This window comes from Rhipicephalus sanguineus, chromosome 3 (genome assembly GCF_013339695.2).
Source record: "Rhipicephalus sanguineus isolate Rsan-2018 chromosome 3, BIME_Rsan_1.4, whole genome shotgun sequence".
NCBI lineage: Eukaryota > Metazoa > Arthropoda > Arachnida > Ixodida > Ixodidae > Rhipicephalus > Rhipicephalus sanguineus.
Window position 1 is genome coordinate 163,908,338 of NC_051178.1, and position 27,153 is coordinate 163,935,490.

The 27,153-nt window shown below is 46.5% G+C and overlaps 1 protein-coding gene across 3 annotated transcripts in view; it reads left to right on the forward strand.

The window, feature by feature from the left end:
- LOC119387626 (E3 ubiquitin-protein ligase HECW1) overlaps positions 1-26,840 on the forward strand; it is a 57,198-nt gene extending 30,358 nt beyond the window's left edge. For 2 of the 3 annotated variants that reach the window (XM_049413586.1, XM_037655073.2), the window contains exons 5-19: positions 941-1,019; positions 2,214-2,520; positions 2,786-2,886; positions 2,973-4,139; positions 5,782-5,914; positions 9,072-9,263; positions 9,655-9,848; positions 12,368-12,515; positions 14,014-14,320; positions 14,677-14,759; positions 16,751-16,853; positions 18,996-19,160; positions 23,911-24,197; positions 26,133-26,245; positions 26,714-26,840. In XM_049413586.1, the coding sequence (XP_049269543.1) occupies positions 941-1,019; positions 2,214-2,520; positions 2,786-2,886; positions 2,973-4,139; positions 5,782-5,914; positions 9,072-9,263; positions 9,655-9,848; positions 12,368-12,515; positions 14,014-14,320; positions 14,677-14,759; positions 16,751-16,853; positions 18,996-19,160; positions 23,911-24,197; positions 26,133-26,245; positions 26,714-26,838 (3,504 nt within the window). In that variant the 3' untranslated portion in view covers positions 26,839-26,840. The remainder of the gene's footprint in view (positions 1-940; positions 1,020-2,213; positions 2,521-2,785; positions 2,887-2,972; positions 4,140-5,781; positions 5,915-9,071; positions 9,264-9,654; positions 9,849-12,367; positions 12,516-14,013; positions 14,321-14,676; positions 14,760-16,750; positions 16,854-18,995; positions 19,161-23,910; positions 24,198-26,132; positions 26,246-26,713) is intronic. The other variant, XM_037655075.2, reaches the window with a different exon arrangement.
- The last annotated feature ends 313 nt before the right edge of the window (positions 26,841-27,153 follow it).

Genomic DNA, 27,153 nt, shown 5'->3' on the forward strand with positions numbered 1-27,153 from the left:
CGAAGTATTTGAAATGAACGAATAGGCATATATAAACCGCATGAAACCCCCTGGTTTCACTGCAGTGGAGGGGTGCTACACTGTGAATACACCTATCCGGGGAAATCCACATTGCCGCGAAGCCCCGCTTCAAGGTTAAATGAACATAATTACCCTCATGTCGATTCATCATTTTTTAAGTTAAAAAGCTCCTTATACCAGCTTATATCATTAAGTATAGCAAATTTTAAAACATAACATATTTTACAGGTTATCACTTGCATTCTACTGAAAGACAAATCCTGCTACTATTCAAAGTTTCTTCTGCTTCCCTTTGAATCAAAAAGATTGACATTTGCACATGCCTTGTTTCAATTTAAAAATATAGTTGGGTCATGACAGATATGCTCTTTTTTCTTTATAATATGTGATATATACTATTCGAATTCAATCCGAAATTATTCGACCAAATCACTATTCACTTCGAATTCGCTTCGAACCTAAGATTTACTATTCGCACAAGCCTAATAATTTACAACATTGCAAGCTAAATAGCATGTTTAAATGTTACACCCCTATGTTGTCTGGACCATAGGTCGGCAAAAGATATGGAACTTACTCAGACTCACTCAAGAAATATATTTTGTGCTTAGGGCTCACTCGGACTCAGACTCACCAAAGTTTTCCTCAGCCGGACTCACTCAGACTCAAACTCACCAAAATATTACTCACTCGTACTCACTCAGACTCTCAGCTCGATCTGAGTCTGAGGGAGTCTATTTATGAGTGAGTTTGCCGGCCTATGGTCTGGACACACCTTGACCTATGCACTGCAATGAATGTATGATTTGAATGGCATGCAGTGAGGCTTATTTCTGCCAGAAAATGTTCATTGCTGAATCATCTTGGCTGTTGTCAACGTTCTTGTTTTCATGCTATTTTGTTAAAAACATTTTTCCAGAATGGCCATGGCTCTGATGTTTTGGTGGGATACTCTTCGCAGCAGATACCAATGGAGATGGTCAAGTTTTATTTGACCAGTAAGTATTGTCACGGTTGGGTAACCTATGTGATGAGGGGATGCCTGGTTATATCGTCGGAATGGGATGGGGTGACCACATGATCCCTGTAGCAACAGAAAAAGCTGCAGCAGAACAAGGTTGCAGGACTTGATCTCTTAGAAAATGCTGATACTGGCCACACAGTGATATCAGTCTTATTCTTTTTGTCCGGCACTTCAACTATGTACCTTGAGTGATAGCACTGGTAATATTTTTCATGTGCGCGAAAAGCGCTCATACAGATCTACACTCCCTACATGCTGGGCTCAGATCTAGCACATACCTATGCTATGAGTGGCACGCATTTGTACTGTAGCCAAGGAGGAATTACTTGCATGGCCGAAGTTGCTTTCAAATTAGGTTATTTTCCAGTGTTCGCCTCTTGTGAACATTTTAGTTTTGATTATTGCCACCGATCACATTCCCGCATAAATCAGGAGCTTTTCTTTGCAGAACTGCTGCAAAAGAGCCTTTGTGTCGTTGCTTTTCACTACTGCTGTGAAGTACATTTCAGCAGTTCAGTTGATCTCGCAAATGTTTTTTTCACTAGCTTTATGGATAATTTTTTTTTTCTTTTGCGTTTGTTATATATGTAATTTCACACTGGGTATAATGTAACACAAATGTGTTTGGTATGTAACTTGCTCCTGCTTCATGACGAGTTTTCTATTGCCAGCACTGCGTAACCCAACAACCCTGTGAAGGGTGGTGCACTACTCTGATGTCATTTGTGCAACCTATGTTTTAACCTGGCATCAACAAATGTATGTGTTCAGCAAGTGTAGGGATGCCTTAGATGCATACACTTGTGCTGGCACAAACTCTCGTACTGGGTGTCTTCAGAGCATAAAGCTTAACCGCAGGGATGAATTGAGTTGAGGCGTGTTACTGAATATACTGCACTCACTTAATTTATTCGAAACCTTGCCTCCACAGGCTTTGTGAGACTTGGCAAAGAAATCGTTTGCTGTGCTAGTTTCTTGAAGCTCGACTTAAAATGGCGTCTGTTGGAAAGAAGAGAGTACAGTAGTCATGCATTGGCAAGTCCTATGCTGTTTCCATTCATGCATAGCTGCTAACCAGATGTGGCTTGTAGGTAGGTAATTTATTGGCATACGTAAAAAGGGTGTGAAAGTGTGCTAACAGCACCCACTGCTTCTTTTCTCTGTGCAGACCTCCATGCTCGAAATCTCAAGAAAGGGATGTTTTTTAATCCCGACCCCTACGTTAAGATGGGCGTCCAGCCCGGTTTGGGGGATGGGGTGTTGCTGCTTCCACACCACGGCCAAATTTGTCGCACGGGTGCTGCTGAATCTACTGTGCACCCCTCGTGGCCTGGGCAGTATGAGTTTATCGGCTATCCTTCTGACGTGCTGGAGTTTGAGGTGAAGGACAAGTTTGCCCGCAGCAGGCCAATCATTGGCCGCTTCCTTGGTCGGCTTGCTGTGCGTGTGTGGGATCTCCTAGACCGTTGCACTGGGTGAGTGGTTGTGTGTTGTCTTGGTTCTTTGTTGTGTACTGCACTCCTCTTGCCTTTGCTTGCTGTTGTGTTGTAGTGTAATTAGCATAATGAAGTTACGTTAACTTTGTCCTGTAGAAGAGCATGATGCATAGACTATGGGAGCAAATATGAACCCTCTGTTGTTTATTTACGTACTAGTAAGAATTGTGCCAACAGGGATTTCACATTGCCTTAATATTCTATTGCAATGCTGTGATTATTTTTTCCCCTCTCATCCCTTTAGAGGTGTTCCTGTTGAGATGAGTTTCAGTCTTGCTAACAAGACACCTTCAGACCATGTGACAGGGGAGCTCTTCTTTACTTTCGTGCTGGAGCACGGCCCAGGTGAGTCAGAGGGGTGCCTCTGTCTAATTGGTAGTGAGAGTTACAGCCATTTTATGGTCTATTCCCACTGTCTCCTTTCATTGCAGTAGACCCGTGGACCCACATTCGACAGGTCCACAACCCAATCTACGTGTCGGACGTGCCTCCGGAACCGTGCCCCTCAAGTCCGCCTCCTTCGTCGGAAGTCCCTCCACCACCCGCATCCGTGCCACACCATCCGCCTCTGACAGCCAGGACCACCTCTCTGCCAAATGGAAGTGGCATTATACCGCCACCACCCACCTCGTCGTCGTCCTCTTCATCAACATCTTCCGCGGGTGATCCGGAGCCTACACCAAGAAGGGATTCCTCTCAGCCTGCAGCACGGCGTAGCGTTCGTTCAAACAGTGAGCACGGCCTGCACTCCCCCGTAGCTCCGCAAGCTGTAACGAGGCGACTGTCTCAAACACCTAGACCACCCGCCACAGCGGGTGCTGCACCGGCATCCACCTCCTTTGCCAACATGGAGTACATGATGCAGCAGGAGGCAGCATCCCCAAGGCTTACATCAATAGATCAGCCACCCCCGCTACCCCCGAAGCAAAAGGGCCCCAAGCGGCATCACCATCACAGGCCCCTCGAACGATCGCGAGCTTTGGACGTCGTCGTGAGAGCAGAAGAGACGACGTCGTCATCCTGGAAACATGCCAGGCATCGAGACGAAGCCGCCGGTCTCGCCGGAGATGTCGAAGAGGCGCCAGCGGACTCTGACGAGAGCTCTGCGAGCCTAGCCTCTTCGAGTGCAACGTCTTTGACCGCAGGAGATGCGAGCCCACCTCCAACGTTACCAAGAAGAACGCGACCGGCTGTCCTCCAGACGACGTGTGAGGCAGTTGGGCAGGCGGCAAGAGCAGCGCCGTTAGCGACACCCGAGCAAGATTCATCACTTCAGGAAGGGGGTCCGTCGTCTCTCGAGAATCTCAGTGGAGTCCTGGACACATTGGACTCTGACGAGGAAGGTCCGGCTCCAGCAGACGAGCTTTCCGCTTGTGACTTTGACCGTGCCAACAGTGAGCCAGCGAATCTTGAGTTCGATGCTGGTGGTATGGTGTCATCCTCAGCTGCAGAGGACAGTCCCTCGCCAGCACCCGAGGTCAGCAGAGGTGCCTCACCAGCACCGTCATCTTTGGGGGATTCATCTGCAGAGGCCTCGTCTTCGCAGACATTGAGTGCCAGTGATGAGGAAGGAGCGCCTGAGGCCAACAATCTGGAATGTGAGCATGTAATGTTTTTATGGTTCGTTACCTACACGCAGTTACTAATTCACTTTTTTTTTTTTGTGAGTTCAATATGCGCAGGTTTGATTGTATTGCATGACGTATGTCAAACAGTAGAGTAGGGGCAGAGTTTGCTGGTTTGATGACACACAGGCTGTAGTCTTGGTGGGGGGCTTGGTTTCATAATGCGCCCGTTACGAAATACGGTAAATGCCTTAAATTTAGGGTATTTGATCTGTAAGGAATGTCTGCTGAGTTTCATTCTGAGATTGCTGGGGGGAAACCGGACACTCATATCATTGGAGATAATGGTTTATGGCCGTGGAGATAATGGTTTACGAATTGTTCCTTATGGTCTCATTGTGTTGCATGCCATCACCACTGTTTCTCTTAAAGGGGTCATGAACCACTTTTCCAAGTAATGATCTAATGGCCTCAGTATCGGAGTGTACTGCCTCCCGAATCGATTGCCACAAAAATTTCTCGAATCCGTCAAGAATCAGCGGAGTTACGGGGGTTTGGCGCACGCTCCCAGCGCTTTCTCTCTTTTCTCGTGCCGGCGAGCGCACTGGAAGCTAGACAGGGAGGGATGGCATGGGGGAAAGAAGTTACGCCAGCGCGCGTCATGAAACGCGATCGCTCTCCCGCTGTGATTCGCTTGCGCGAGTGCGGCTACCGTGTACTGAGGAGTGCGGCGCCGGCAAGTGGTGGCACCCCGCGGCAAGAAGCGCATCTGATCCGAACACCGCTCTCGATTTACGTCGGCTATCGGCCAATAAGCATGCTATGTCTCTTGCGTCGTACAGTGGACAGACGCCCCGCCCACCGACGAGAGTGAGAACCGGCCTCTGTTTGAAAAGAGGGTGCCTGGGGAAACGGCAACTTCGCGCTCCGCTTGTGGCCATTACGCGGCGCGCACGACTGTAATATTTGGCAGAGCAGTTCATAGCCGTGTCAGCTTTCCGCAGGATGTGTTTTTTCAATCAGCCCAAGGGGTGCTTCATGACCCCTTTAATATAGTCAGTGTCCTACAGTCACAATTATACAGTTTGTTTCTGTCAATCCACTTGAGAGAAGTATTAAGGGCATTTGTTTTATTTCTTTTTGCATTTACTTTTTGCTTCCTTGAAAAAGAACAAGGGTACTGGTGTCATTTACTTCAGAAGACATTACACACCCGTCAGCTCTGTTGAATTCTTCACAAGGTTTACTAATTTGGATTTTTTCTGATAGTTTGCTTATGTTATGCTTTGTTTTAGGATACTAATTCTCTTTGCAAACAAGGTTTGAAGGTGTCACTAGATTAAGCGGCACAGGATTGTGAAAAATACTTGCCATAAGGAATTGCGACCGTAATTGTCCTCACTTCTTGTGGCAGTGCATGATGCTGTACACTTTGCCTCACACTAGTGAGGTAGCTGCTTTCGAGCAAGTTTATTCAGTGTGGTTCCCGAAGCGGGCAAAAGGGTCGGTGTGGCCTTAAAAACGGTGTCACTCGTCAGTCTGTGCTGCTTGCGTGCTGCATCCAAAGTTAAATACCAATCTTAAAGCTCGCACGTTGCTAGGCTTGGTATTGCCAACTTTTGCTAGGCTGTTGTCGTTGATAGGTGTTTAAAATATCTTGTGGCCAAACCTGCAGCCGGGCAAGAAGTGTCACAACGCCGGAGGCGGCTCATTCAGCCGCCACAGCGGTGTCACTCGGACTCGGAATGTTCCTTCACGAGGCCTAGGAGGCAGCATAATCGGCACAGTCACCACCAGGCACATCGCAGGTGAGTGCTCCTCTTGTGTGCGACAGCGCATCTAAGAACAAAGAGTCTTTTTGACATGTCTTGTTGCACATGGGCGAGTCCACGGTGCTGGCATTTATGCAAGGTCATGTGACACGCAAGGTATTAAGCGAAGCTTCCGTGAGTTACAGATTTCGGTGGTGGCAGCGTAGTTTGTCTAAAACCCAGCACAGGCGAGTGTACAGAAATGCGGATGTGCACAAATGAGGCCACCAAAGGTGCACCGGTAAGATGCATATTTGTGTGCGCCGTTTTCCAATAACTGGTGCTCTCTCGATCATGGGCTTGTCGGCAATCACCTGTATCTGATATGGCAATCGAGGTCACTTGTCATTTCACGTTGCCATATTTCATGGTTGCTTTTCATTCTTGCATTTAATTGCTTCACACAAGACCGTCATTGCTGCCTGTAGCAACAGAAGTGTTGCGCTGCTAAGCATGCGGATTAAGGTCCAATTCCCGGCATGGAACAAGGAAAAATTTAGGAGGGAGCATTGCACAATACAGTAGAAAGAAAGAAACAAATTCACAGCATATCCATGGGTGAATGATGAAGAGCTTGGTCAAAGCTCCTGAAGCAATCATGGTTACACCGTGAAATCTTCAGTGGTTTCGCCCAGCAGTAATCAAGTGATAGCCCAGTACATCATCAAAGACGTGACAAACACTGTATATATTTATACAAGAAGTTTTATTAATCGTAAGTGCTGGGTAGACGTGGCTTCCGTTCCCCCTTCATTATAACAGCTTTATGGTCGGTGAAGTGATGGATTGGTGATGGGTCATAGTGGGATGTTTGCAAAGACGAAGCAGTGGGCAGTTTGCTAAGGATCGGTGATGGGTCGTAGTATGCTGCCGGTTACGCCTTACGTTGGACGCATGACAAGGTTAGACTAAGAGGAGCTTTGCCCCTAGAAAATAGTATGTCAGGCACGCACACGCCATGTTTCGCTAGCCCCAATTTTCCCGATAATGGAAGGGCTCCTAATTTTTTCACAAGGGGTTTCCATCAGAGACTGTTTTCACCTGCTGCATACTTTTCTACGCAGCTCTCTCACTTTCTCTGACTGTCTTAAAATATTGGTGTGGAGCTACTGAGTGTAAGACGGAACAATAACATCAATTTTAGTGGGACACTTTCACGTGTGTTCCTTGTTGTTCTGACCTGCCTTATCTGCAAATAGCATGTAACTATACTTATTGTCTACAACTTGTCTCAATCAAAATGTAGTTGCTTCCTTGTAAGGGTAGTGACACAATAATTTCAGCTTATTTGTTTTGCATTAGGTGCCCCTGAATTCGAGAAAAGATGCTGCAAGCTTTAGGAGTTTTCTTATTCAGTATAATAGCTTTTCTACAGCCAGTTTCAGCTGCTTCCTGGGAGATTGCTGTGTTATGGCATGAAAAAGTCAGCAAGGTTTTGAGGAGTAGCTGAGAGGAAAACTGTTTAATTGCATAACTTTCCTCACAAGAACTCTCTCAAAGAAATGCCTAAATTGGACAAATCCGCACAGTGCTCAAGTGGGCAGTTCTGTTTAATTAGCTGAGTTCAGACTAAAAGCAACGCAGGCAGTACTGAGGGATGTCTCGGGAGTCCTGTGCAAGGGCATGGCTGCCAAGTTGAAAATACGAGTATAAAAACCGTGTCAAGATAAACAAGTGCTGTGCGCAACTCATTTGATCTTTATGACAAAGCTGGAAGATTAAGAAGGTGCAAGTGGTCTAAATGAAGCTGTTGACACGGACGTGTAGTTGGGATGAGGAAACATTAGAGTCCAGGAAGACCACCTGAAGTCGCAGACGTCGCGGCATATTTTATAACTGGGATACTAAGCTGATTGTGTTGGGCTGTGTGGTGAAAAAAAATAGACAAGTGCCACGTTGGGAGGAAGGAAGTCATGATACACCCTGTTCATTAGAGTAACGGTTAGCCCAAGGAAGGATGGGCAAGGCAGGCAGCATCACAGATGGCAAGAGCACAAGGAATGAATGATCCTCTGATAGAACAAAAAGAAAGCATGAACAGACATTGCTGGAATGATAACAGCGAGCACTGTCAAATAAGCAGGTGTTGAAGCACGCTTGGGTACGTACAGAAGCCAGGACCTTGACTGGTGCCTTTTTCACCCTAGGAGTATGAATATGAAGTGTTAGTGCGGAGTTTTCAAAAGTCCAATACAGTAGAACCCCGCTGATACGTTTTTGAAGGGACCGTAGGAAATAAACGTAAGAGACTGGAAACGTAAGAGCCGAAAAACAGGAAAAACGGCAAAATATTTAGTGGTACAGAATTTTATTTGAATTCTTACGAGCAGCACGAAAATTGGCGCGCTCAGCCGCGATCTAGTCGATGGATAGAAACGCGGAGCTTAGGACGGCCTCATCCACAGAAATGTAATCAACGTATGTGATTTTTTTTAACACCAACAGCTGTAGGTATGAAAGAACTAAGCACACGCAATCACGACCGGCGCGGCGAGTCCGACCGCGAACCGCACGCACGACCATGCGAGCTCCAACCAGCTCGAACTCCTCCCGTTCTCCGACAAATAACGATGATGATGAGTCTACGCCAACGCGATGGCAGAAGTGAATGCCTATCTCGAAGGCCTTGCTTTCGCAAGCAAGTACGTCATACACGCCATGTTTGTGCATTGCAAATCTCAGAGGCTATGCTTTTGTCAATAGTAAATGCCAATCTCGAAGGCCTTGCTTACGCGAGCAGTTACGTCATAGACGCCATGTTTGCAATTTGAATCTCGAAGGCTATGCTTTTGTTTGCATCAATTGAAAGATTCTGTTGTTTGCGCCTCTCATGCGGCTAATATTACGGTCAAACGAGGCCAAGCTGCGTGAAAATGCGCCATGGCCGCTCTCTTTGGTAGTCACTCGGTCGGCTCCGGGCGCACTTCGCGACGTATCATACGGGAACGGTCCGACAGTTACGACGTAACAGCGGGGTTCCCAATACATTGTATCCTATGGGAGCTATGCCGGGACCGGCAGAAAACGACGTAACAGCCGGGAAAACGCGGCAGTGAGGAACGTAACAGCGGGGTTCTACTGTATGGTCATGCCTGCCCGGCTGGCCGGAATGTCACAATGGTGACAGTTGTTTTCGGATGCTTCCCCTTTACAGGCGCCACATACCAGAACAGAGGTTAGGGCCTGGGCTGGCGGGTTCTGGCCTCCTGCCATACAGCCACAGTGATCACAGTAGCCTGGCAATGCATGAGTCTGCCCGAGCGGCAGTGTTGGGCCACCGGGAAAGTGATTACGGCAGGCCCTGCCTCCTGCCTTCAAGTGAGGGCCCAGCACTCCTACATGCAAGGTGGGCTACATGTTCCTTGATCATCATTGCCGTTGTCATCACCAGCCTATTTGTGTCCACTGCACGAGGAAGGTCTCTCCTAGCAGTCTCCAATTAGCCATTTCTCGCACCGACTGGCCTTGTTATTATGCCTGCAAAAATCCTCATTTCATCACATCACGTAAATCTGTTCCATTTGGCTGAATTTATTTATCTTGGTGCCCACTCAGTAATTCTGATAGACTGCCAGTTATCCACCCAACAAATTACACTGACTGCATGCATTACGTTGCCATTACATTGCCTAATTAGACAAGTGGGTTTTTGTCTCTTAAAGTTAACGCTTAGAATATGCAACATTTAATTATTGCTGTCATAATGTATGCACTGTATGTTCTGCACATGCTTGCAGTGTGGCAAGCAGCAGAACTTCTACTGTGGAGCCATCTCCAGCAACGTCGACAACTGCTGCTGTGTTGCCTGGCAATGCCATGCAGTCACAACAGCCTCAACAGCAGCCGCACAACACTACCACCCGTCTGCCTTCCATTCCCGAACGCACAATTCGGTATCAGCGTGTGGAGCTCGAGGAGCCACTGCCACTACGTAAGCACTGACTGTTTTGATACGAGACTGATCGCAATAGAACCTCTTTAGCAAGTAGATGGTGGGACTGAAGCATTACTACGCATTAAACAGAAGTACAGTGAAACGTGTTGACACAAAGCTATGAGAACTGAATAACTATTTGAGATATGCAAAATCACATGTTAAAAAGAGCCTGCCGTCCTTGCATAAAATTGCAGGGGTTTTCTAAAATGGCAGCAGTCATACTGTCAGTCAATCAGTTCGAATACATCAACACTGAAGATGGCATTTGCATACAGGCAACAGCATTATTAAATGGCACTATGCCTGGACTGCGTTCTGAGCACTAAGTCGACTGACATTAACGAAAGATTTATATGCCCGTCATTTGAACATATGACAAGGGGTTTCAGACTTGGAAAAGGTTGTCACAAATTTCTGCAGCTTAGTACATCGAAAAATGTTTATCTGGAAAACAGAGACTGAACTGCCGAAGAGCACAGCTGTCACACCTTTAGTGGACGCCCACTAGTGATGACTTATGCTGCATGAGCGTGAAGTGAGGGTCCTTATAAAGCCACAAATCTTGCCGAAAGTTTGAAGTCTAGAGTCCCAGTGCAGACATTATAAGTTGCACCATTCAGCACACTTTGGCACTACTGGCATGTGAACATAACATGAAATTTCTCACACCTGAGTTGCCAAGCCCGCTATACTAGATTGCATCTACTGCATCACACGCTAGCATGGCTAGCTGGCTAAAAGCGTGTCGGTCAGTAGTTCACGAGGTCTCGACAGAAAGGTTGAAGGACCATGTAACTGTCAAAAAATCAAAATTTCTTCTAGCATAGCTCCACAGCATATAATTCCTTCAATGCATTGTGTTGGTTGAACATGCACACTTAATCACTCAATTCCAGCTAGTATACTTGGGCTGCAGAGAACAAAAGGTCTCTGTGACGCCAGTTGGTCCTCGAGCTTTTGTGTGGGACTATACCATTAAAAATGTTTGTCAAGTCAGCACCTTCGCCAAACAGAAAAGCACTCATTCTCTACACACTAGCATTCATGTGTTACAGCAACTTTGTGTCTCTGGAACATGGAGTTGCCATTAATCTGACAGAAGCAAAAAACTTTTAGAGTTGCCTTTCATGTTATGGGCAAATAGGTTGGGGAGTGATTGAAACGACATCCGACAGCCAGTATATCTCAGGCTGGCACATATCAACAAGGTTCTACTGTGCTCCAAGCTCAGTAAGAGTGTGTGTATGAGTGCTTTTTCTTCTCCCCAGTTAACAATGTCAACAATGTCAAGAACATCAGCTGCGTCAGTAAAGCCGAAAGCCTGGGGAATCACACGTGCCCGGACCACCACTTTTTAATAGAGCTGTGCGAATAGCAAAATATTGGGTGCGAAGCGAATTCGAATATTTTTCGAATATTTCTCGAATATTTTTAGAATATTTTTCGAATACTTCGAAGCGAAATTGCAGAAAAAATAAGTTAAGAGTGGATTCCTAGGCATATTCTTATGAGATAGCAACGTCAAAGTGTTTCCTTTCGCTAGGTTGATGAAGCACTGGCGGGGTGGTGTTTCACAGTTGTCTTATCAAGAATGAGGCAATGTAGAGGCCGAATTCTATTTATGTACATGATTTGGTGCAACCAAAATGTTGCCGACAACACTTTACACGTGATAGGCAAAGATGCCATTTCCTCAGCCTCTCCTCCTCTTTCAACATCTGTGGAAGCCCAACTGATGTGGCGGACAAGGGCGTGCTCCCTTCAAGTCCGCGTTCCAAATCTGCCTCGTAGACGTCGATATATAAGAACATCTGAAATTTTGGATGCTAAAAAGCTTTGGCTTCCGATTTTTCGGAGTTCCTGCCCAAATTTCAGGTCCAAAACAGCATTAATTGAGCCCCCACCTCTGCCATGTTTTCTTGAGTTAGTACATTTGCGACCGTAACGGAGCTTGAAAGGCAGCTTTGCCGTAATACCGGGGTGTGATGAGGTGAAGCATATTGAAAATCTAGGGACCACTTCTAAGTGGACGTTGACTGTGTCTTGGCAAAGTTCGACCGTAAAGGAGCTTGAAAGGTAGCTTTGCCGCAGTACGAGAGTGTAATGAGGTGAAGCATATTAAAAAATCTGAAGGGGACACTTTCAATCAGACGTTGACTCTATTTGTTTTTGGGAAGTTCGAATAGTTCGAATAGTAAAATTCCAGTGCGAATCAAATCGAATAGCATACACTATTCGAAAAATATTCGAAATTTCGAATATTTGCACAACCCTACTTTTTAACCATGTTTCCTTATTCGAGCAACAAGAGACCGGTACATCTGTTCGCATGCCATTACAGCCATTGCAGGCCCACCTGTCTTTTCCGAGGCTCTTGTAAACCTTATTTCCTAGCAAACGCCCGTTTCCAACTTTTTTTTTTCTCTTACCATCTCTTATGTAATACCCCCGTAATGGGGTCTGTAAGAAAATGAAGTGAAGGGAAGGTTTATACTTGATACCTTTCTCAACAGACTGGGAGGCTCGTATTGACAGTCATGGGCGCATCTTCTACATCGACCACCTAAACCGTACCACCACATGGAACAGACCATCGCTGTCACAGCCAGCTGGCATTGCTGCCACCTGTAATGAACTTCAAAGGCAACAGTTTGATCGGAGGTAGGTTCTTTCCTGTACCTGCACTCTGTTCAGTCTAGCCACCTTCAAGGGGCCCTGCAACACTTTTCCAAATAACCAGCGAATGGCTTCATTAAAGTAGTTCATTGTCTCACGAATCGACCGCCTCAAAAATTTTTTGAATCCGTCAAGTACGAGCGGAGTTAGAAATTTGTTGCACGCCGTAATTGCTTTCTCTCTTCTCTCATCCCCACGAAAGCGCTGGAAGCTAAGCAGGGAGGAATGGTACGGGGGAAGAAGGTACGTCACGGGCGCCTCGTGACCTTGGGCAATTTTTCTTCTCTTTTTTTCTTTGAATGCATGGTGTACTTTCAGTGCAATTGCGCGTGCGGGCAAGTGACGGCCTCTTACGGCGGCCGCAGTAACTACCGAGTGCGCCATGTTCAATCAGCCAATGGTGTGGCCAGTGGCAGTGACGCCATAAGCATCATTTTTGTCGAGAGAAGAGGAAGCTCTTTTTAGCTGACTGAGAATTTATTGTAAATCCCAGGCCGCGTTCTGTGCTATAATGTTTGGCTCAAGTGTTCTCGGGAGCCTCGACTACCAATCAGCACCGTTTTCTGACCATGCTGAAAAAGTGCTGCGGGCCCCTTTAAGTGAATCGTCCAGCTTGAGTGTTCTTAAGCTTTATTCAGATGTCAGACTGACATACATCAGTGGCATTGCAGGCTTTTGAGCTGTGTTATGGTGCTAGCTGTTTTGCAATTCATTGAAGAGATGTTTGTGGTTTACAAACGTGTTAACTTGTGTTGCTAGGGGCATCATGTAACTAACTATAGAGCAATACGAGACCACATGAAACTTGACTACACTACACTGATTGATTCTAGAAGTTAAAGAAAGGCTTCACTTGGTTCTTAACCCTTCGCTGTTCATTGTTGGGCCTCGCCCGACATTGCAACACAGCCGCAGCAGTCCGTGGTCGGGCAAAGCTGGACAAGTTCTTTCACGTTTGATTCATGCATGTGTTTTCACACTATATTATGCACAATGTGTAAAAGAGTAAGTAAACTTCTTTTATTTGTGCTTTGAGTCTTTTACTTTTTGACCGGAACGGATGGAACGGGAAGAAATGTTTCGGACCACAAAGGGTTAATATCCAGCTGTGCAGCTTGATGACATAGCACACCATAAATATGTGAACTGTGCAGGGTTTTGCAAAGCAGTACCATTGTCGGGAAAATAAGATAGTAGAGAGCTTCTGTACTTAGGCGCTTCATGCTGTTTGCGGTATGTACATCACATTTCATTGAATGTGCCGAATCCCCTGTGCCTGAACTGTAACGATGTCCAGCATATATTATATTTATTAGTGTTCAAGGTGGTGCAGGCAGTAGTGAACTCTGCTGCAGCTCTGCATGCTTTATGAACCCTTTATCATAGCAAACAAAAAGTGTGAGAAATCTGGACGCGATTCTGTCCACAGTTGGCCTTGCAGAATTCGTGAGGGGAACTCTAATTGACCACCGTCACTTCGCAGGTACCAGAGCATACGGCGCACCATGACTCCTCGCATGACAGCTGCAGCAGCTGCCGCCTCGGCCGTGCCCATGAGTCTGGCAGCGTCGGCTCCTCCACCAGCTCCGGCTGTTCCGTGTAGCGGTGCCGCTCCCTCCCCAGTGCCCGTGGTTGAAGAGGTGGTGGTGGGTGGCAGTGCCAGCGTGGCGCCGTCCGCCCCTCCCGCACCTGTGGTCTCCACTCCCGACAGTCAGAGAGCACTGCTGAGATCGCCCGCCGTTCGCTTTACGACTCGGTCAGACTTCTTCAATGTGCTGCACATGAACGACGTAAGTGACCATGCTTTGCAAGTTGCTATGGCAGCGAGTCTAGTATTTTCTTCTTTTCTAACTGGATTTAAGGGACTCATTTTGACAAAATTTTCTAATACTGCGATCAGGTCAGTCGCGAAAGTATGGTTACCATTGTCGTGAAACCACCGTGCATACCGAAATTCACGCACAACTCGCACCTCGACTTTAGCGCTGAACTTGGCATATTTTTTGTGCGGGTTATACATGTGAAAATACGGCATGCAAGTTTTCCTACTGGTGCATGTTTGTGATCCACTTCGTACATAATCTTGCAATTACCAGTTCTACAGGCAGTGCATGATTTTCCTGATGTGACTTTGTTTCTGTTTTAGGATGCCTTGGCTGCTTACAATAGAAGCTCCTCCTTGAAACACATGATTGCAAAGATTCGACGAGATCCTGCAAACTTCGAAAGGTAGAACTGATTCCATAGAAGCTTTCAGTATGCTCATTTATTTACAAACCTTCTACTGCATGTAGGCATTTCAAAGCTACAGGTTTTTGTCGTGTTGTGTATGGTGGTGTCCAACGCAGCAGGTTACACTAAGCCTTTTAGGTTTCAACCAGGAAACAGCGATATACATCCATTTCTGATGACTAGGTGGAATATAAACAATGAATGTTGCTTTTTCGTTGGAATGCACTTAATGCTCCATTTCACGAGGGTCTTCTGTAAGCTATTTATTTTCTATTGTTTCAATTAGCGAAGCGTATTCTGATAATCACTGCCCTGCATGATTCTCAAGAAGTAAATGCAAGTTTCAAACATTGCTCGTATTGGATATTGTTGGTGACAAATTATTCACACAGTGTTGACCTTACTCCATGCATGACAAACATTGTGTGTAGAGTTACACTTGGACACCGTGCAATACGCATAGTTCAATACAGTAGACTCCCGTTAAGACGAACTCGAAGGGACCGCGGTCATCTGTTCGGCTTATCAGAAGTGCCCCCAAAAAGAGATGCTAACATGCCAAGTGCATCCAAATATGTTACTTGAAAACACTGAATGGAGTAGACTTACAATGAGGGCAAAAAGACAAGCATTTATTTGGCTCTTCTAGATAAAAACCATGCCTTTAAGCAGAGTATTTACACGAATCTTACGAGCACCCAATTTCGCGGGTTCAAAAATAAAAAGCTCATGAAGATATTTGCTACCATATCTTAATGATAAATGTAGCACGCTCCTATGTTGACAATTAGAAAAAAAATTAAGAGACAAACACAATTTTCCTTCAAAGAATATAAAATTGATTGTCATGGCACCTCCTTTTCTTCTGTGAGCCTGTTGTGCTGGCTCTAAGATCACTTCTGGATACGCGTTGGCGCGTGCTGTTGCCTTGACAAAGTCATTATACGCTTAGTTGCTTAAGAAAGTCTGCAAGGTGTTCTTCGAGGTCCGGATACTTTCTCGTTTTTGGCCCGTAGTAACATTTCCTGATAGACGTGCAGCTGAAGATATCCCATCGCGCTACTCACGGTCACAAGCCTTGACACAATGCAGCTCTATTCACTGTGCAAAATAGCCTTCCTTTGTCGTGCGCTTCCATAATCAAAATGGCTCATCACAATTTGCATTTCACTGGGAACAGGTACAACGCGCGAACCAGCGCGAATTGACCACAAAATACATGTGGTCGGCCGCCAGTGTGTGACGGCGATGACAATGCACCTGACCCCAAGCTCTTGTGTTCTTTGGTTCTCCTTTGTACTCCAGCTGGGAAACCGAAGAACAGAATGGGGAGGAATACAAAAGGACACAGTGGCTTGGGGGTCCAAGTTGTAAATCCCCCTTCTCTTTTTGTTGCTTTCTTTACTGATAAAGCCCACACCTCCCCCACCCATAGGCTGGGGGAGAGGGGGGATACCGGCTTTATCCGCTGACCGGTCTTCTTGGTTTATTGCGCCCTCCTGGTCGCGATTTGCTTCGCGTCTCGAGGAAGTGCTTTTTTAAAATCTTTTTTGCTTTTTCTCGGTCGCCTGAATGCCCCAGCAAGACTGCAGTGTTCGTTTCGCAGAATCGCTAGCTAGTGTTGTCGATCACCGCGAAAGTTCATCTTAAGAAGAGTACAGTTGAGCGGTTCGTCTTAAGCGAATTTTTTTTGCATTGAGTCTATGGGAAACCAAACAAATGGTCCTGTGTTGTTCGGTATAAGCGAGAATTCGTCTTAACCGAGTTCGTCTTAATGGGAGTTCACTGTACTTCTAACTCTACTTGCATAACGGCATGACGATATGTCCACTGTGACAACTTGAAGGTATGGTGTTTTTAAAGGTGTACATTTACCTTAGCACTGAAGCGTAGAAAAAGGACTCTGTTTTCGGGGCCCAGTCAATCCTGTATTCGACGACCGTGCCGACTGTGGCTTTCTTTCTATTGCTTTTGTGCATGCAAACCAGATACCAACACAATCGAGACTTGGTGAGCTTGCTCAACAAGTTTGCCGACAAGACGAGGGAACTTCCGAGAGGCTGGGAGACAAAGCTCGATCGCTCAGGAAAGGTAAGGCTAACTTGCATTTATTTCCCCTTTGAAAGTGAACTATTGACTCGCATTGCAGAACATACTGCGCACAGCAACGAAGGGGCTATCAAGTGCACGAACGGCGTTGTGCTAATTTGCGAGCAGACCAGTGTTAAGTTGTGTAGCAGACTCTCGATAATTCAAACTCGAGGGGACATCAGGATTTTGTTTGAATTATCAGAAGTTCCCATAAAAAAAAGTTTAGCGCAGCTTGCACTGTCGCGCATGGCTGTGTCACAGCAGACCTTGTGGGGACCTAGCTGGTCCTGGCTTCGCTAGGCTTTTACCCTCTCACCTCTCTCTTCCTCATGCTTGCTCTTGGCAAGAATTTCTCACTTTCTCTATCTTTATTTCTCTTTATCTTTCTTTCTATTTCTTTCTTTATATATCTGTACTCGTTCTCTCGCCCATCAGAGTTATTGCATCCCTCGTTGGAGAAATGGGTGCACATGTTCTGGGAGTGAAGCAGAAAAACGACAATGAAGGAGAGGGCCCATGCCGTTTCTTGATGATGATAATTTTCTATCTGTGACACACCTTGAGCATAACAGCTCTGCTGTAATATGACTCAGGGTAACATACGAACTATCGTTGTGATGTTTATTCTTTCTCAGTCCCGCAGCAACATTACAGACAGCTCTGTGTGATTTTCAGTGAAGTTTTTAGACGTCAGCGATCATATTGGCACTCATTGTTACACAACACATGCACGCGTGATTAAGAACTAAATGGGTTGTGTCCTATGACGACTAGTAGCTCCTTCACATTTTTAGGATGCTTTCCCGCATGACACCAGTGTACTGCGGCGAAAGTGACTTAAGGAAGCGTTCGAGACATGATAGATCTGGGCCAGATCATATCAGTTTTTTTTTTCTTCGTCAGTCAGCATGCGATTGTTAGTGGGTACAGTTTGGCGACTTTGTATGCAGGCAATCAGCTTTATTTGCGTCTTTTAATGACAACGCAAATGTTCAGCTAGAAGCGAGAAAAGGCATCAGATTTCTAGGCATGGACAAGCAAAAAGTTTGAATTAACTGAACTTGCACAGTGGGGCAGTTTGAATTAAGCGGCTTTAAGATACATTGAAACAATAGTGGACCAACCAAAAATTTAAGATTTGTTTGAATTATCAGAGCTATCAAGCGTCTACTGCACGAGGCCACACTGAGAAATGGTCACACTAAAAAAAAGAAAGATCCGCTGCCAGGTCTGCGCGGAACACACAGCGCAGTCACAGCGAAGTATAGATGAGCAGCCTCTCTATAGCCGGTTGTAAACTTACTTGGTGCGAATACAAGTACAGTTGCAAGGTACCCACTACGTCTCAAATAATCATAATTTTCTGAAGTAGGGAAGTAGCCACTATGCCATTATTTGTCATTCTGCGGAAAAGCGAGGTACCTGCTACACATCTGTAAGGCATTATGTGTACTTTGTTGATGCTGTAGCTGATGACGAAAAATTATGGCTGAGCCCTTTTGTAATGGGTGGGAAGCTTTAAACCAACTACTTGTTATGCAATTCACATGGTGTGATGCGTGGTTGTTATTTTACTCTTCTACCACTCTATATTACATACACCTCTTAATGTGATTTCTTTCCCGACATGATGCCCCTACAGGGTCTTCTTGCGAAGGAGCTTCAAGCACCCGCATGGCTCTGTGGTAGAATGCTTGACTGCCACGCAGAAATCTGGGTTTAAATTCCGCTCAATCCTGGATATTTTTTTTCTTATTGTGTGTTATAGTGGTTACGGACAGCAGCGACCGCAGACAATACACCAATCAAAGTCGGCTTTTGTTGTGATCTCATAACAGCTTTTGCTGTAAGGGTAAAGGGGGGGGGGGACACACGCACAGTGTTAGGCGCAGCAAAATGTATGGCATGAAAAGGGTCAAGTCACATCACCAAGCGAGTCTAAAAAAAATCAATTCTGGTGCTTTGTTCACCAAAACGAGCTCAATTTTCTAGTTATGTGTCTGCACCATCGCATGTTCCCTACTCTCCATTAGCTACATGACAATGTAGCTAAGTTACAGAATTGCATTTTATCAGTGCTTCATTCCAATAATTTTTTGCTAGTCCATTGTGACCTGCTGTTTCCATGCCTCTGCGCTGCAGCAATTCTTCATCGACCACACGTCTCGAAGCACAACGTTCATCGACCCCCGGCTGCCCATAGATGTGCCTTACTTAAACCCAAGCAAGCTGGTGGTTCCTCTGGCCAGGAGGCGCAGTCGCAGTGCCGGGGAAGACGACGGGCAGAGAGCAGACGCTGCTGCTAGGGTGAGCCAAAGCTGTTCAGCATCTGCAGTTCTGTCTTCCTTTGTTTCTTTTTCTTCTTTACGGAAATTTATTGAAAGAGTGGCTTGTAACGAATTCAGGATATCGCACACATCTCTTCCAACGAAGCTGTTCATTTTAAATACAGGTAAGGAGGCACTTACCTTATCAAGTGTTATATGTAGAAAATGAACATAATAAAGACTCATACAGACACCTCTGCTGCTGACCCGAAGGTCACAGGTTCGATCCTGACGGCGGCAGTCACGTTCCGTTGAATGCGAAATGCTAGAGGTCCACGTACTGTGCGATGTCAGTGCACGTTAAAGAACCCTAGGGGAAAGAAATTTCCGGAGCCTTCCACTACAGCGTCCCTTATAACCATATCGTGGTTTTGGCATGTGAACCCTAGGTGTTATTATCTTACATACATCTCGAACATGGCAGGTCGAAATTGGGAGAAAAGAATCCAAATGGGAACAAAGATCGAGAGACAAGAATTGCAAATGAGCGATTCCAAGTTATGTTAAGAGCTTTGAAGTTACTGGGATCTTTAACTCCATTGCAGAGAAGGTGAAGATGGCTTAATGAATTGGCAAACCGAGTCGACCAAGTGGAAACTGAGCAGTGTCAGCTATAGCAAGAGACGAGTAGTAGTCACTTGTGCGGCTTGCATGAATAAATTAATAAAGTTGTTATGGAAACGATGGTGTTCCGTTTTGCATCGGTGTGTGATCATGAAAGAATACGGTAGATTACAGTGCATTACTGGAAAATTTGCACATATGTAGGGATAGGCAAATACTATGGAACCTCAATTATACGTCCCCCGGTTTTGTGACTACCAGCATTTTACAGTGAATCGGCTTGGTCCCTGCAAAACCCCCACAGAAATAATCTACTAAAAACCTTGGTTATGCAACGCAATTTTACGACTCTCGAATACTGTTCGAGAGGAAAAAAATCATGTTTTTTACTCTAATCTAACGCCGACCAAATATTCGCGGGTGTAAAATGAAAACTTACGTGCCCCTGGGCTGACGATCAGAAAGAAGTAGAGTGAGATAGGTGCAGTATACCTTCCTAGAATGGAATATTTTCTTCTCCTGGCAGTTCATGTGCTTCTGTGATCCAGTTTTCCTGGCCTTTTAAGATTGCTTCTCGATACACCTCGATCGTGTGCGTATCCCAGGGCCAGTACCTAGACAAGCTCGATCTACATGGAGTAGCTTCAGATAGTCGACAAGGTCATCTTCGAGATGCGGATATTTTCACGTTTTGGCCTGTGGAATCTTTTCCTGGTCGACATGCAGCTGAAGATTTCCTCCCTTTGTTTGCGGCACTCGCAGTCACAGGCCTCAAGCACGCAAGAAGAATGCAACGCAGCTATCTTCAGTGTGCAAAATAACTTTCCCGTGACGTGAGCGTTCATAATAACAGTGGCACATTGCCAATTTCACTTCACAAGGTAACAAATGAGACGCAGACAGCTCAGTCACGCACGAAAGCATCTTACTCGAACTTGCACCAAAATGTTTATGTCATGGCGATAACACTGTATCTGACTCTTCTGATGGAAGACTCCTGCCAACGCAGTTCTGGAAAAAAGATGCACGTTGAATTCGATTTTTTGAAAGTCGAGAATAAAGATTTGGGTCACACCTCCTTCGATGAACAGCTTAGCTGCCATTTTCAAAAATCATTTAATCTACCTTCCTTGGAGAAGTGCGGGGTCGTGCCGTGAGCTTCTTCAAACAGTCTGTACCCGTTTTTTTGTGTAAGGCTGAGTGTCACTGCCTATATTCTTAGTTTTAGGGGCGAAGCTCCTTATGCCGTGGGTCTGTCCATCCTCCGTTTGTTTGTAGCGTTGTAGTAGCCACCTCCAGCTCGTGAGAAGCGCACGTTCTGGTATGCAGTAGAAGAAGACGACGTTGATGAGTGAGACTCTCGTGCGTGTTCGCCTGTGTGGCATTCTTTCTTCTTTACTGCACGCATTCTGGTATGCAGTAGAAGAAGAAGACGACGTTGACGAGTGACACTCTTGGCACGCTTTCTCTTCAACTCGGAGTGCCAGATGGAAGACAAGGCTGCGGAACGGAGAGCACGGAAGGCGGCGGCAGCGTGCGCTCACAGACAGAATCCTGAGGTGAGAGGTCGGGAGGCCGAAGCTGCACGTCGACGCCGCGAAGCAGATTCCGCCGTTCGAGCCCGCGAAGCCGAAGCTGCTCGACAAGCTGCACGGCTGCGGCGAGAAGACCCCGCCGTTCGAGCCCGCGAGGCCGTAGCTGCTCGACAAGCTGCAGGGCTGTGGCGAGGAGACCCTGCCGTTTGAGCCCGCGAGGCCGAAGCTGCTCGACAAGCTGCACGGCTGCGGCGAGAAGACCCCGCCGTTCGAGCCCGCGAGGCCGTAGCTGCTCGACAAGCTGCATGGCTGCGCCGAGAAGACCCCGCCGTTTGAGCCCGCGAGGCCGAAGCTGCTCGACAAGCTGCACGGCTGCGGAGAGGAGACCCCGCCGTTGGAGCCCACGAGGCCGAAGCTGCTCGACAAGCTGTACGGCTGCGGCGAGGAGACCCTGCCGTTCGAGCCCGCGAAGCCGAAGCTGCTCGACAAGCTGCACGGCTGCGGCGAGAAGACCCCGCCGTTCGAGCCCGCGAGGCCGTAGCTGCTCGACAAGCTGCAGGGCTGTGGCGAGGAGACCCTGCCGTTTGAGCCCGCGAGGCTGAAGCTGCTCGACAAGCTGCACGGCTGCGGCGAGAAGACCCCGCCGTTTGAGCCCGCGAGGCCGTAGCTGCTCGACAAGCTGCATGGCTGCGCCGAGAAGACCCCGCCGTTTGAGCCCGCGAGGCCGAAGCTGCTCGACAAGCTGCACGGCTGCGGAGAGGAGACCCCGCCGTTGGAGCCCACGAGGCCGAAGCTGCTCGACAAGCTGTACGGCTGCGGCGAGAAGACCCCGCCGTTCGAGCCCGCGAAGCCGAAGCTGCTCGACAAGCTGCACGGCTGCGGCGAGAAGACCCCGCCGTTCGAGCCTGCGAGGCCGTAGCTGCTCGACAAGCTGCAGGGCTGTGCCGAGAAGACCCCGCCGTTTGAGCCCGCGAGGCCGAAGCTGCTCGACAAGCTGCACAGCTGCGGCGCGAAGACCCCGTCGTTCGAGCCCGCGAGGCCAAAGCTGCACGGCTGCGGAGCGAATTGATCTTCCATAGTTGCGGTGTGTGCAACAGATTGTGGTTCTCAAACAATCTAGTCACAATATCTTCCATTAAGAAGGACCACGCTCGCGCCAATGCCATCGCCGTGCTGCAGTGCGAGTTCACTTCACCCCACTCATCATCATTCACCACGTGGATATGCTGTGATTTTTTCAATTATACGAGTAAACACCTTGAAACCCAGAATATACTATGGTTTTGTGTGGTCCCCTCAAAATCATATAATCAGGGTTCCACTGTAGCAAATTTGAGGTTTGAAGCGAATTCGAAGCAAATAGTTATATGGTCGAATAATTTCAAATTTGAATGGTATACCTCACACAAAGGAAAATGAGCATTTTTGTCATGACCCAAGTTACTTGCACAATATTTTTAAGAATTAGGCTTGTGCGAATGTCACTTTTTTGGTTTAAAGCAAAGTGAAGCAACTTCGAATAGTAGCAGGATTTTAATTTAGTAGGGTGCGAGTCGTAAGCGTTAAAATACATTGTGTTTTAAAGTTTGCTATACTTTGTCTATATCACCCCATATAACACGCTTCTAAACTTTAACCTTGTAATGTGGTCTCAAAGCAGTGCTGGTTTCCCCAGGATAGGTGGTTCTTCAGCATAGCAGCACCATGCGGCAGTGAAACCACTTTTTCAGGGGGGTTTACATGCGGTAAAATGGACATCTGTGGCGCGATTTTGTACGCGTTCTTAAAACGGACGGAGGCGGTCCGTTACATCCAGCCGCACGCAAATGGCCAATGTGAATAGCGACAGACATCACGGCCCTGCATTGACCAATCGCATGTGGCTGGATGTAACGGACCGCCTCCGTCCGTTTTAAGAACGCATACAAAAATGCCACTGCTCATTCACTTCAAATACTTCTGGAAATTTAGATTTGTGTCGAAGCAAATTAAAATACTGTAATGTTTGTTTGAATATTCGAAGTGTGGCCCTTACAAGTGTCTATACCCCTTTCAGTCACGGTGTGTACAATTGTACACATCAACTTCGAAGTCGCATCACGCACCGCGTGTTTCTTCAAGTGACCTGAAACTTAGTGTGCACATTCGTGCAGGATTCCTGAGTGGACAACTAGTGCTTATTTAACTTCTTTACGCTGCATCTTGCTGCAGATGATCACTTTGCTAGAGACACTACCATGTTCGACGATCATTCGACGTGTGACGTTCCAGGACCAACGTAGTATTTTTTTTCCTCGCTCGAAAAGCATACAATCAAAAAACAAACTGTGCATGCATTTTGGGCCTAATAGTTGATTTCTTTTATGCAAGGATTGAAGCTGACTGATTGCAGAATAATTAGATATTTAATTACACGCTAATTAGCATTAATTACTGTAAATCACACAAAACAACACATTCCTTCATTTTATTTCTTGGAATGTAATACTGAGTCCCTTGAAATCATGCCATGGAAATTTGATGCATTTGCAGACAGTGCATCATAATTCGTGACTGAAAGGGATACAATATGTTAACACCGTGTGAAATCACATTGTTGCTCACTTCTCGTTGTGTGGATGACGAATGCAGGGCAGTGGCAGCACCAGCGGAGGGCCCGTGCCACCACCCCGACCCCCGGGCAGCACAGCAGGGGCTGGGGCCAGCCTGCCGGGTGCCAGCAGCAGTGTCCCCACGGCCTATAACGATAAGGTGGTGGCCTTTCTCAGGCAGCCAAACATCCTGGACATCTTGCGTGAGCGCCACCCAGCAATGGCGTCCAACACTGGCTTGCGCGACCGTGTGCATGCCATACGTGCGGAGGGAACTGCCGCCCTGGGGCGCCTCTCGCACGACCTGGACCTGACCATCTTGCTCAGGTGCCCACCCAGACTGCCTCATGCCTGCCAAAGTACTTGCTTAAAGGGGTCCTGCAACACTTTTCCAAGTAACGTTCGAAAGGCTTCATGGAGTTTATTGCTTGCCTCACAAATTTACTGTCTCAAAAAGTTTTAGAATCCACCAAGTACAGGCGAAGTTACAGGGATTTGCCACTCGCTTTAAATGCTTTCTCTCTCCTTTCATACCAGCGAGCGCACTGAAAGCTATGTGGAGGAGGATGCGTCAGCATCTGTCATGACCTTGAGCACTATCTTTTCTTTTTGTTTTTTCGAAATACACGGCTTACTTTCAGTGTGATTGCGAGCGCGCATGCGGGCACGTGGCAGCCACACTAACTATGCAGCTCATGGTGCTCAGATCAGCCAGTGGCTGTGGACTTTGGGTGTATGGCGCAATCATTTGGGTTTATGGTGTCATTTGTCGAGAGAAGAGGGAGCAATTTCTAGCCGACTTTGAGAATTAGTTGTAAATTCCTGGCCAGATGCTGCACTATAATGTTTGGCTCACGTGTTCTTAGGAGCCTCAACTACCAATCAGCAGCGTTTTCTGACCATGCTCAAAAAGAGTTGCAGGGTCCCTTTAAAGGAGTCCTGAATCATCCTACAAGATGAGCTCATGCTGCACATTAGTGTGGCATGAGCTCATCGTTAAAAGGAAATCGTTCTCATGTTCAGATACACAAATGAGAAGATTAGTTTATTTATAATTCACCTAGTTTCTTAGCTCACCCGCCATGGTAGCACAGGGAAGAAAGTGTTGTGCTGCTAAGCATGAGGACTTAGTTGTGATTCACGTCCAAGACGGCCACATTTTGATGTGGTCAGAATGCAGAAACACCGATGTACGTAATTAGGTCAATATTGAAAACCTCAGGTGGCCATAATTATTTTGAATAAGCCCCACCTTTTTCTTTCTTAGCTCTCGGTCTTAATTTTGTAACCTTAGATTAAAATGTGTACTCACTCGATCCCCTGCTGCTTGCAGTGTTCAGCCTGAACATTAGGGCTACAGCATTAAAGGAGTACTGACACGATTTTGAAGTGCAGCAAAACGGACGTTTTTGGTTTCCTTGGCATGTAGTGTTAACGCTCATCCCCACACCGCATCCGGGAAACACGTATAAATATTTAAGTTTGATTTTAAAGTTTTCATCTCTGAGCATCTGCAAGTCAGCTTCACCGCATGGAGAGCCCTATGACGTTTCAAGTCAGCTCACTTGGTTTGCGAAGTCTGGGTTCTGCATGCAGCCTAAATCACAGAAATCGCTGTCGGAGGCACTGGACGACAGTTCACTCATCATGAACCACGTTCGACTGACAGCAAAGGACAGCAGGTGCATATTTCGTGGGTTGCAGTCTGCCCGTGACGTCACGGGCAGACTTGACACGTCACTACGAAGCCGCCCTCTCGAAACCGAAACCGAAACTGCTGGTTGAAAGAAGCGGTATTAAAAATATATGCAAGGCATCCCCAGGCACCGCGACACTCTTTTTAGGGTTCTCGACACCCGTGCTTTCATTTAGAGCAACAACCCGAAAAATTTTAAAATTCATGTCAGTACTCCTTTAACACTGGGAATTCATTCCTCCTATTGTAGAAAGGAAGGTGCATTATTTACGGTTGGTACATTGTCAAGACAGAAATTGTTCCCAAGAGATGTACTTGTGGGCTAGTTGGTTGATTATTACGGCATATGGCAGCGCAGACCGGTTGAAACGATGAACACGAGAACGTGTTGTCCCTTTGTTTTCGGGTTCGTCGTTTCACCCGGTGTGTGCTGCCATATGCCGTTGTTCTCAAGAGGATTTTGCAGTGTTCCGTTGTTTCTCTCTTTTTGTTTGTTCATCAACCCCTACATTTGGAGGAACCTTTCTTCATTGTGTCTTCCTTGCCTGTTGTTCACTGTGTTGCAGCCTGTTTGAGCAGGAGATCATGTCATACATTCCGGCCCAGTACTCCTCTGGGAGCAGTTCTAGTCATCGCTCTCCGCGGGATTCTCCTCAGCCTTCTCCGCAGGCCTCACCAGGTGGGTAGCACAGAAATTTACATCTTAACCATATCTAAGGGTTCTACTCCCTTTTGAGGTCGCACTCTGTTATCTTTGACATAAGAGCATGCCTTGTGATCATGGCATGCAGGCAGACAGAGGGGGAGTGGACTTATTATTTTGCAAGTGGCACATAAAAGCTTGTGTATCTTAGCTGAAATGACAGTAAAGTGTCCTGAGAGTCCGTGGTGTAGTGCATATAATGGGATTCCGTATGATGAGTCTGTGGAAGAGTCCATAGGATTCCGTAGGAAGAGTCCAAGTGAAGAGTCTGTAGTACAGTGGATATCATTGGATTCGCTTGGAGTTCCCAAGGGAATGTCGCAACTGCTTGAAATAGCTTATTTGACATGCCTTGGTTTGACTGTACCACATTGTGCATCCATATCAAATGATGGATTTGTCAATGTGAAGCAAACTAACAATAGCGCAATATTTTTTTTCCAGGTCTGCAGAGAGCTAATCTTAGGGCTCCAGCACCGTATCGGAGAGATTTTGAAGCCAAACTTAGGAATTTTTACCGAAAATTAGAATCCAAAGGCTACGGTCAAGGACCCAGCAAATTAAAGTAAGTACTGTCACTTCTTGTAGCATGCTTCGTTGGTGCTCTAAGTGAATTGCAAAACTTCGTGTCGGTCATAATGTACAGTAGACTCACAATTGGGACTCCTATGAATCATAGGACTGATGAAAAGTTGAATAGGGTTGGGCAGAAAGCACAGAAAGCACGAACGGTTTATACCACAAACAGGTGTAAAACCTGCGCTTGTTTGAGCAGAAGTATCGCAAGAGTAGTTATACAAAAGAGCATTTTGGACAACTCAGTCAGTGGATTCAGATTGGATGAAAACGATTTTGCATTTTTAGGGTTCTAGAAATATTTGCTA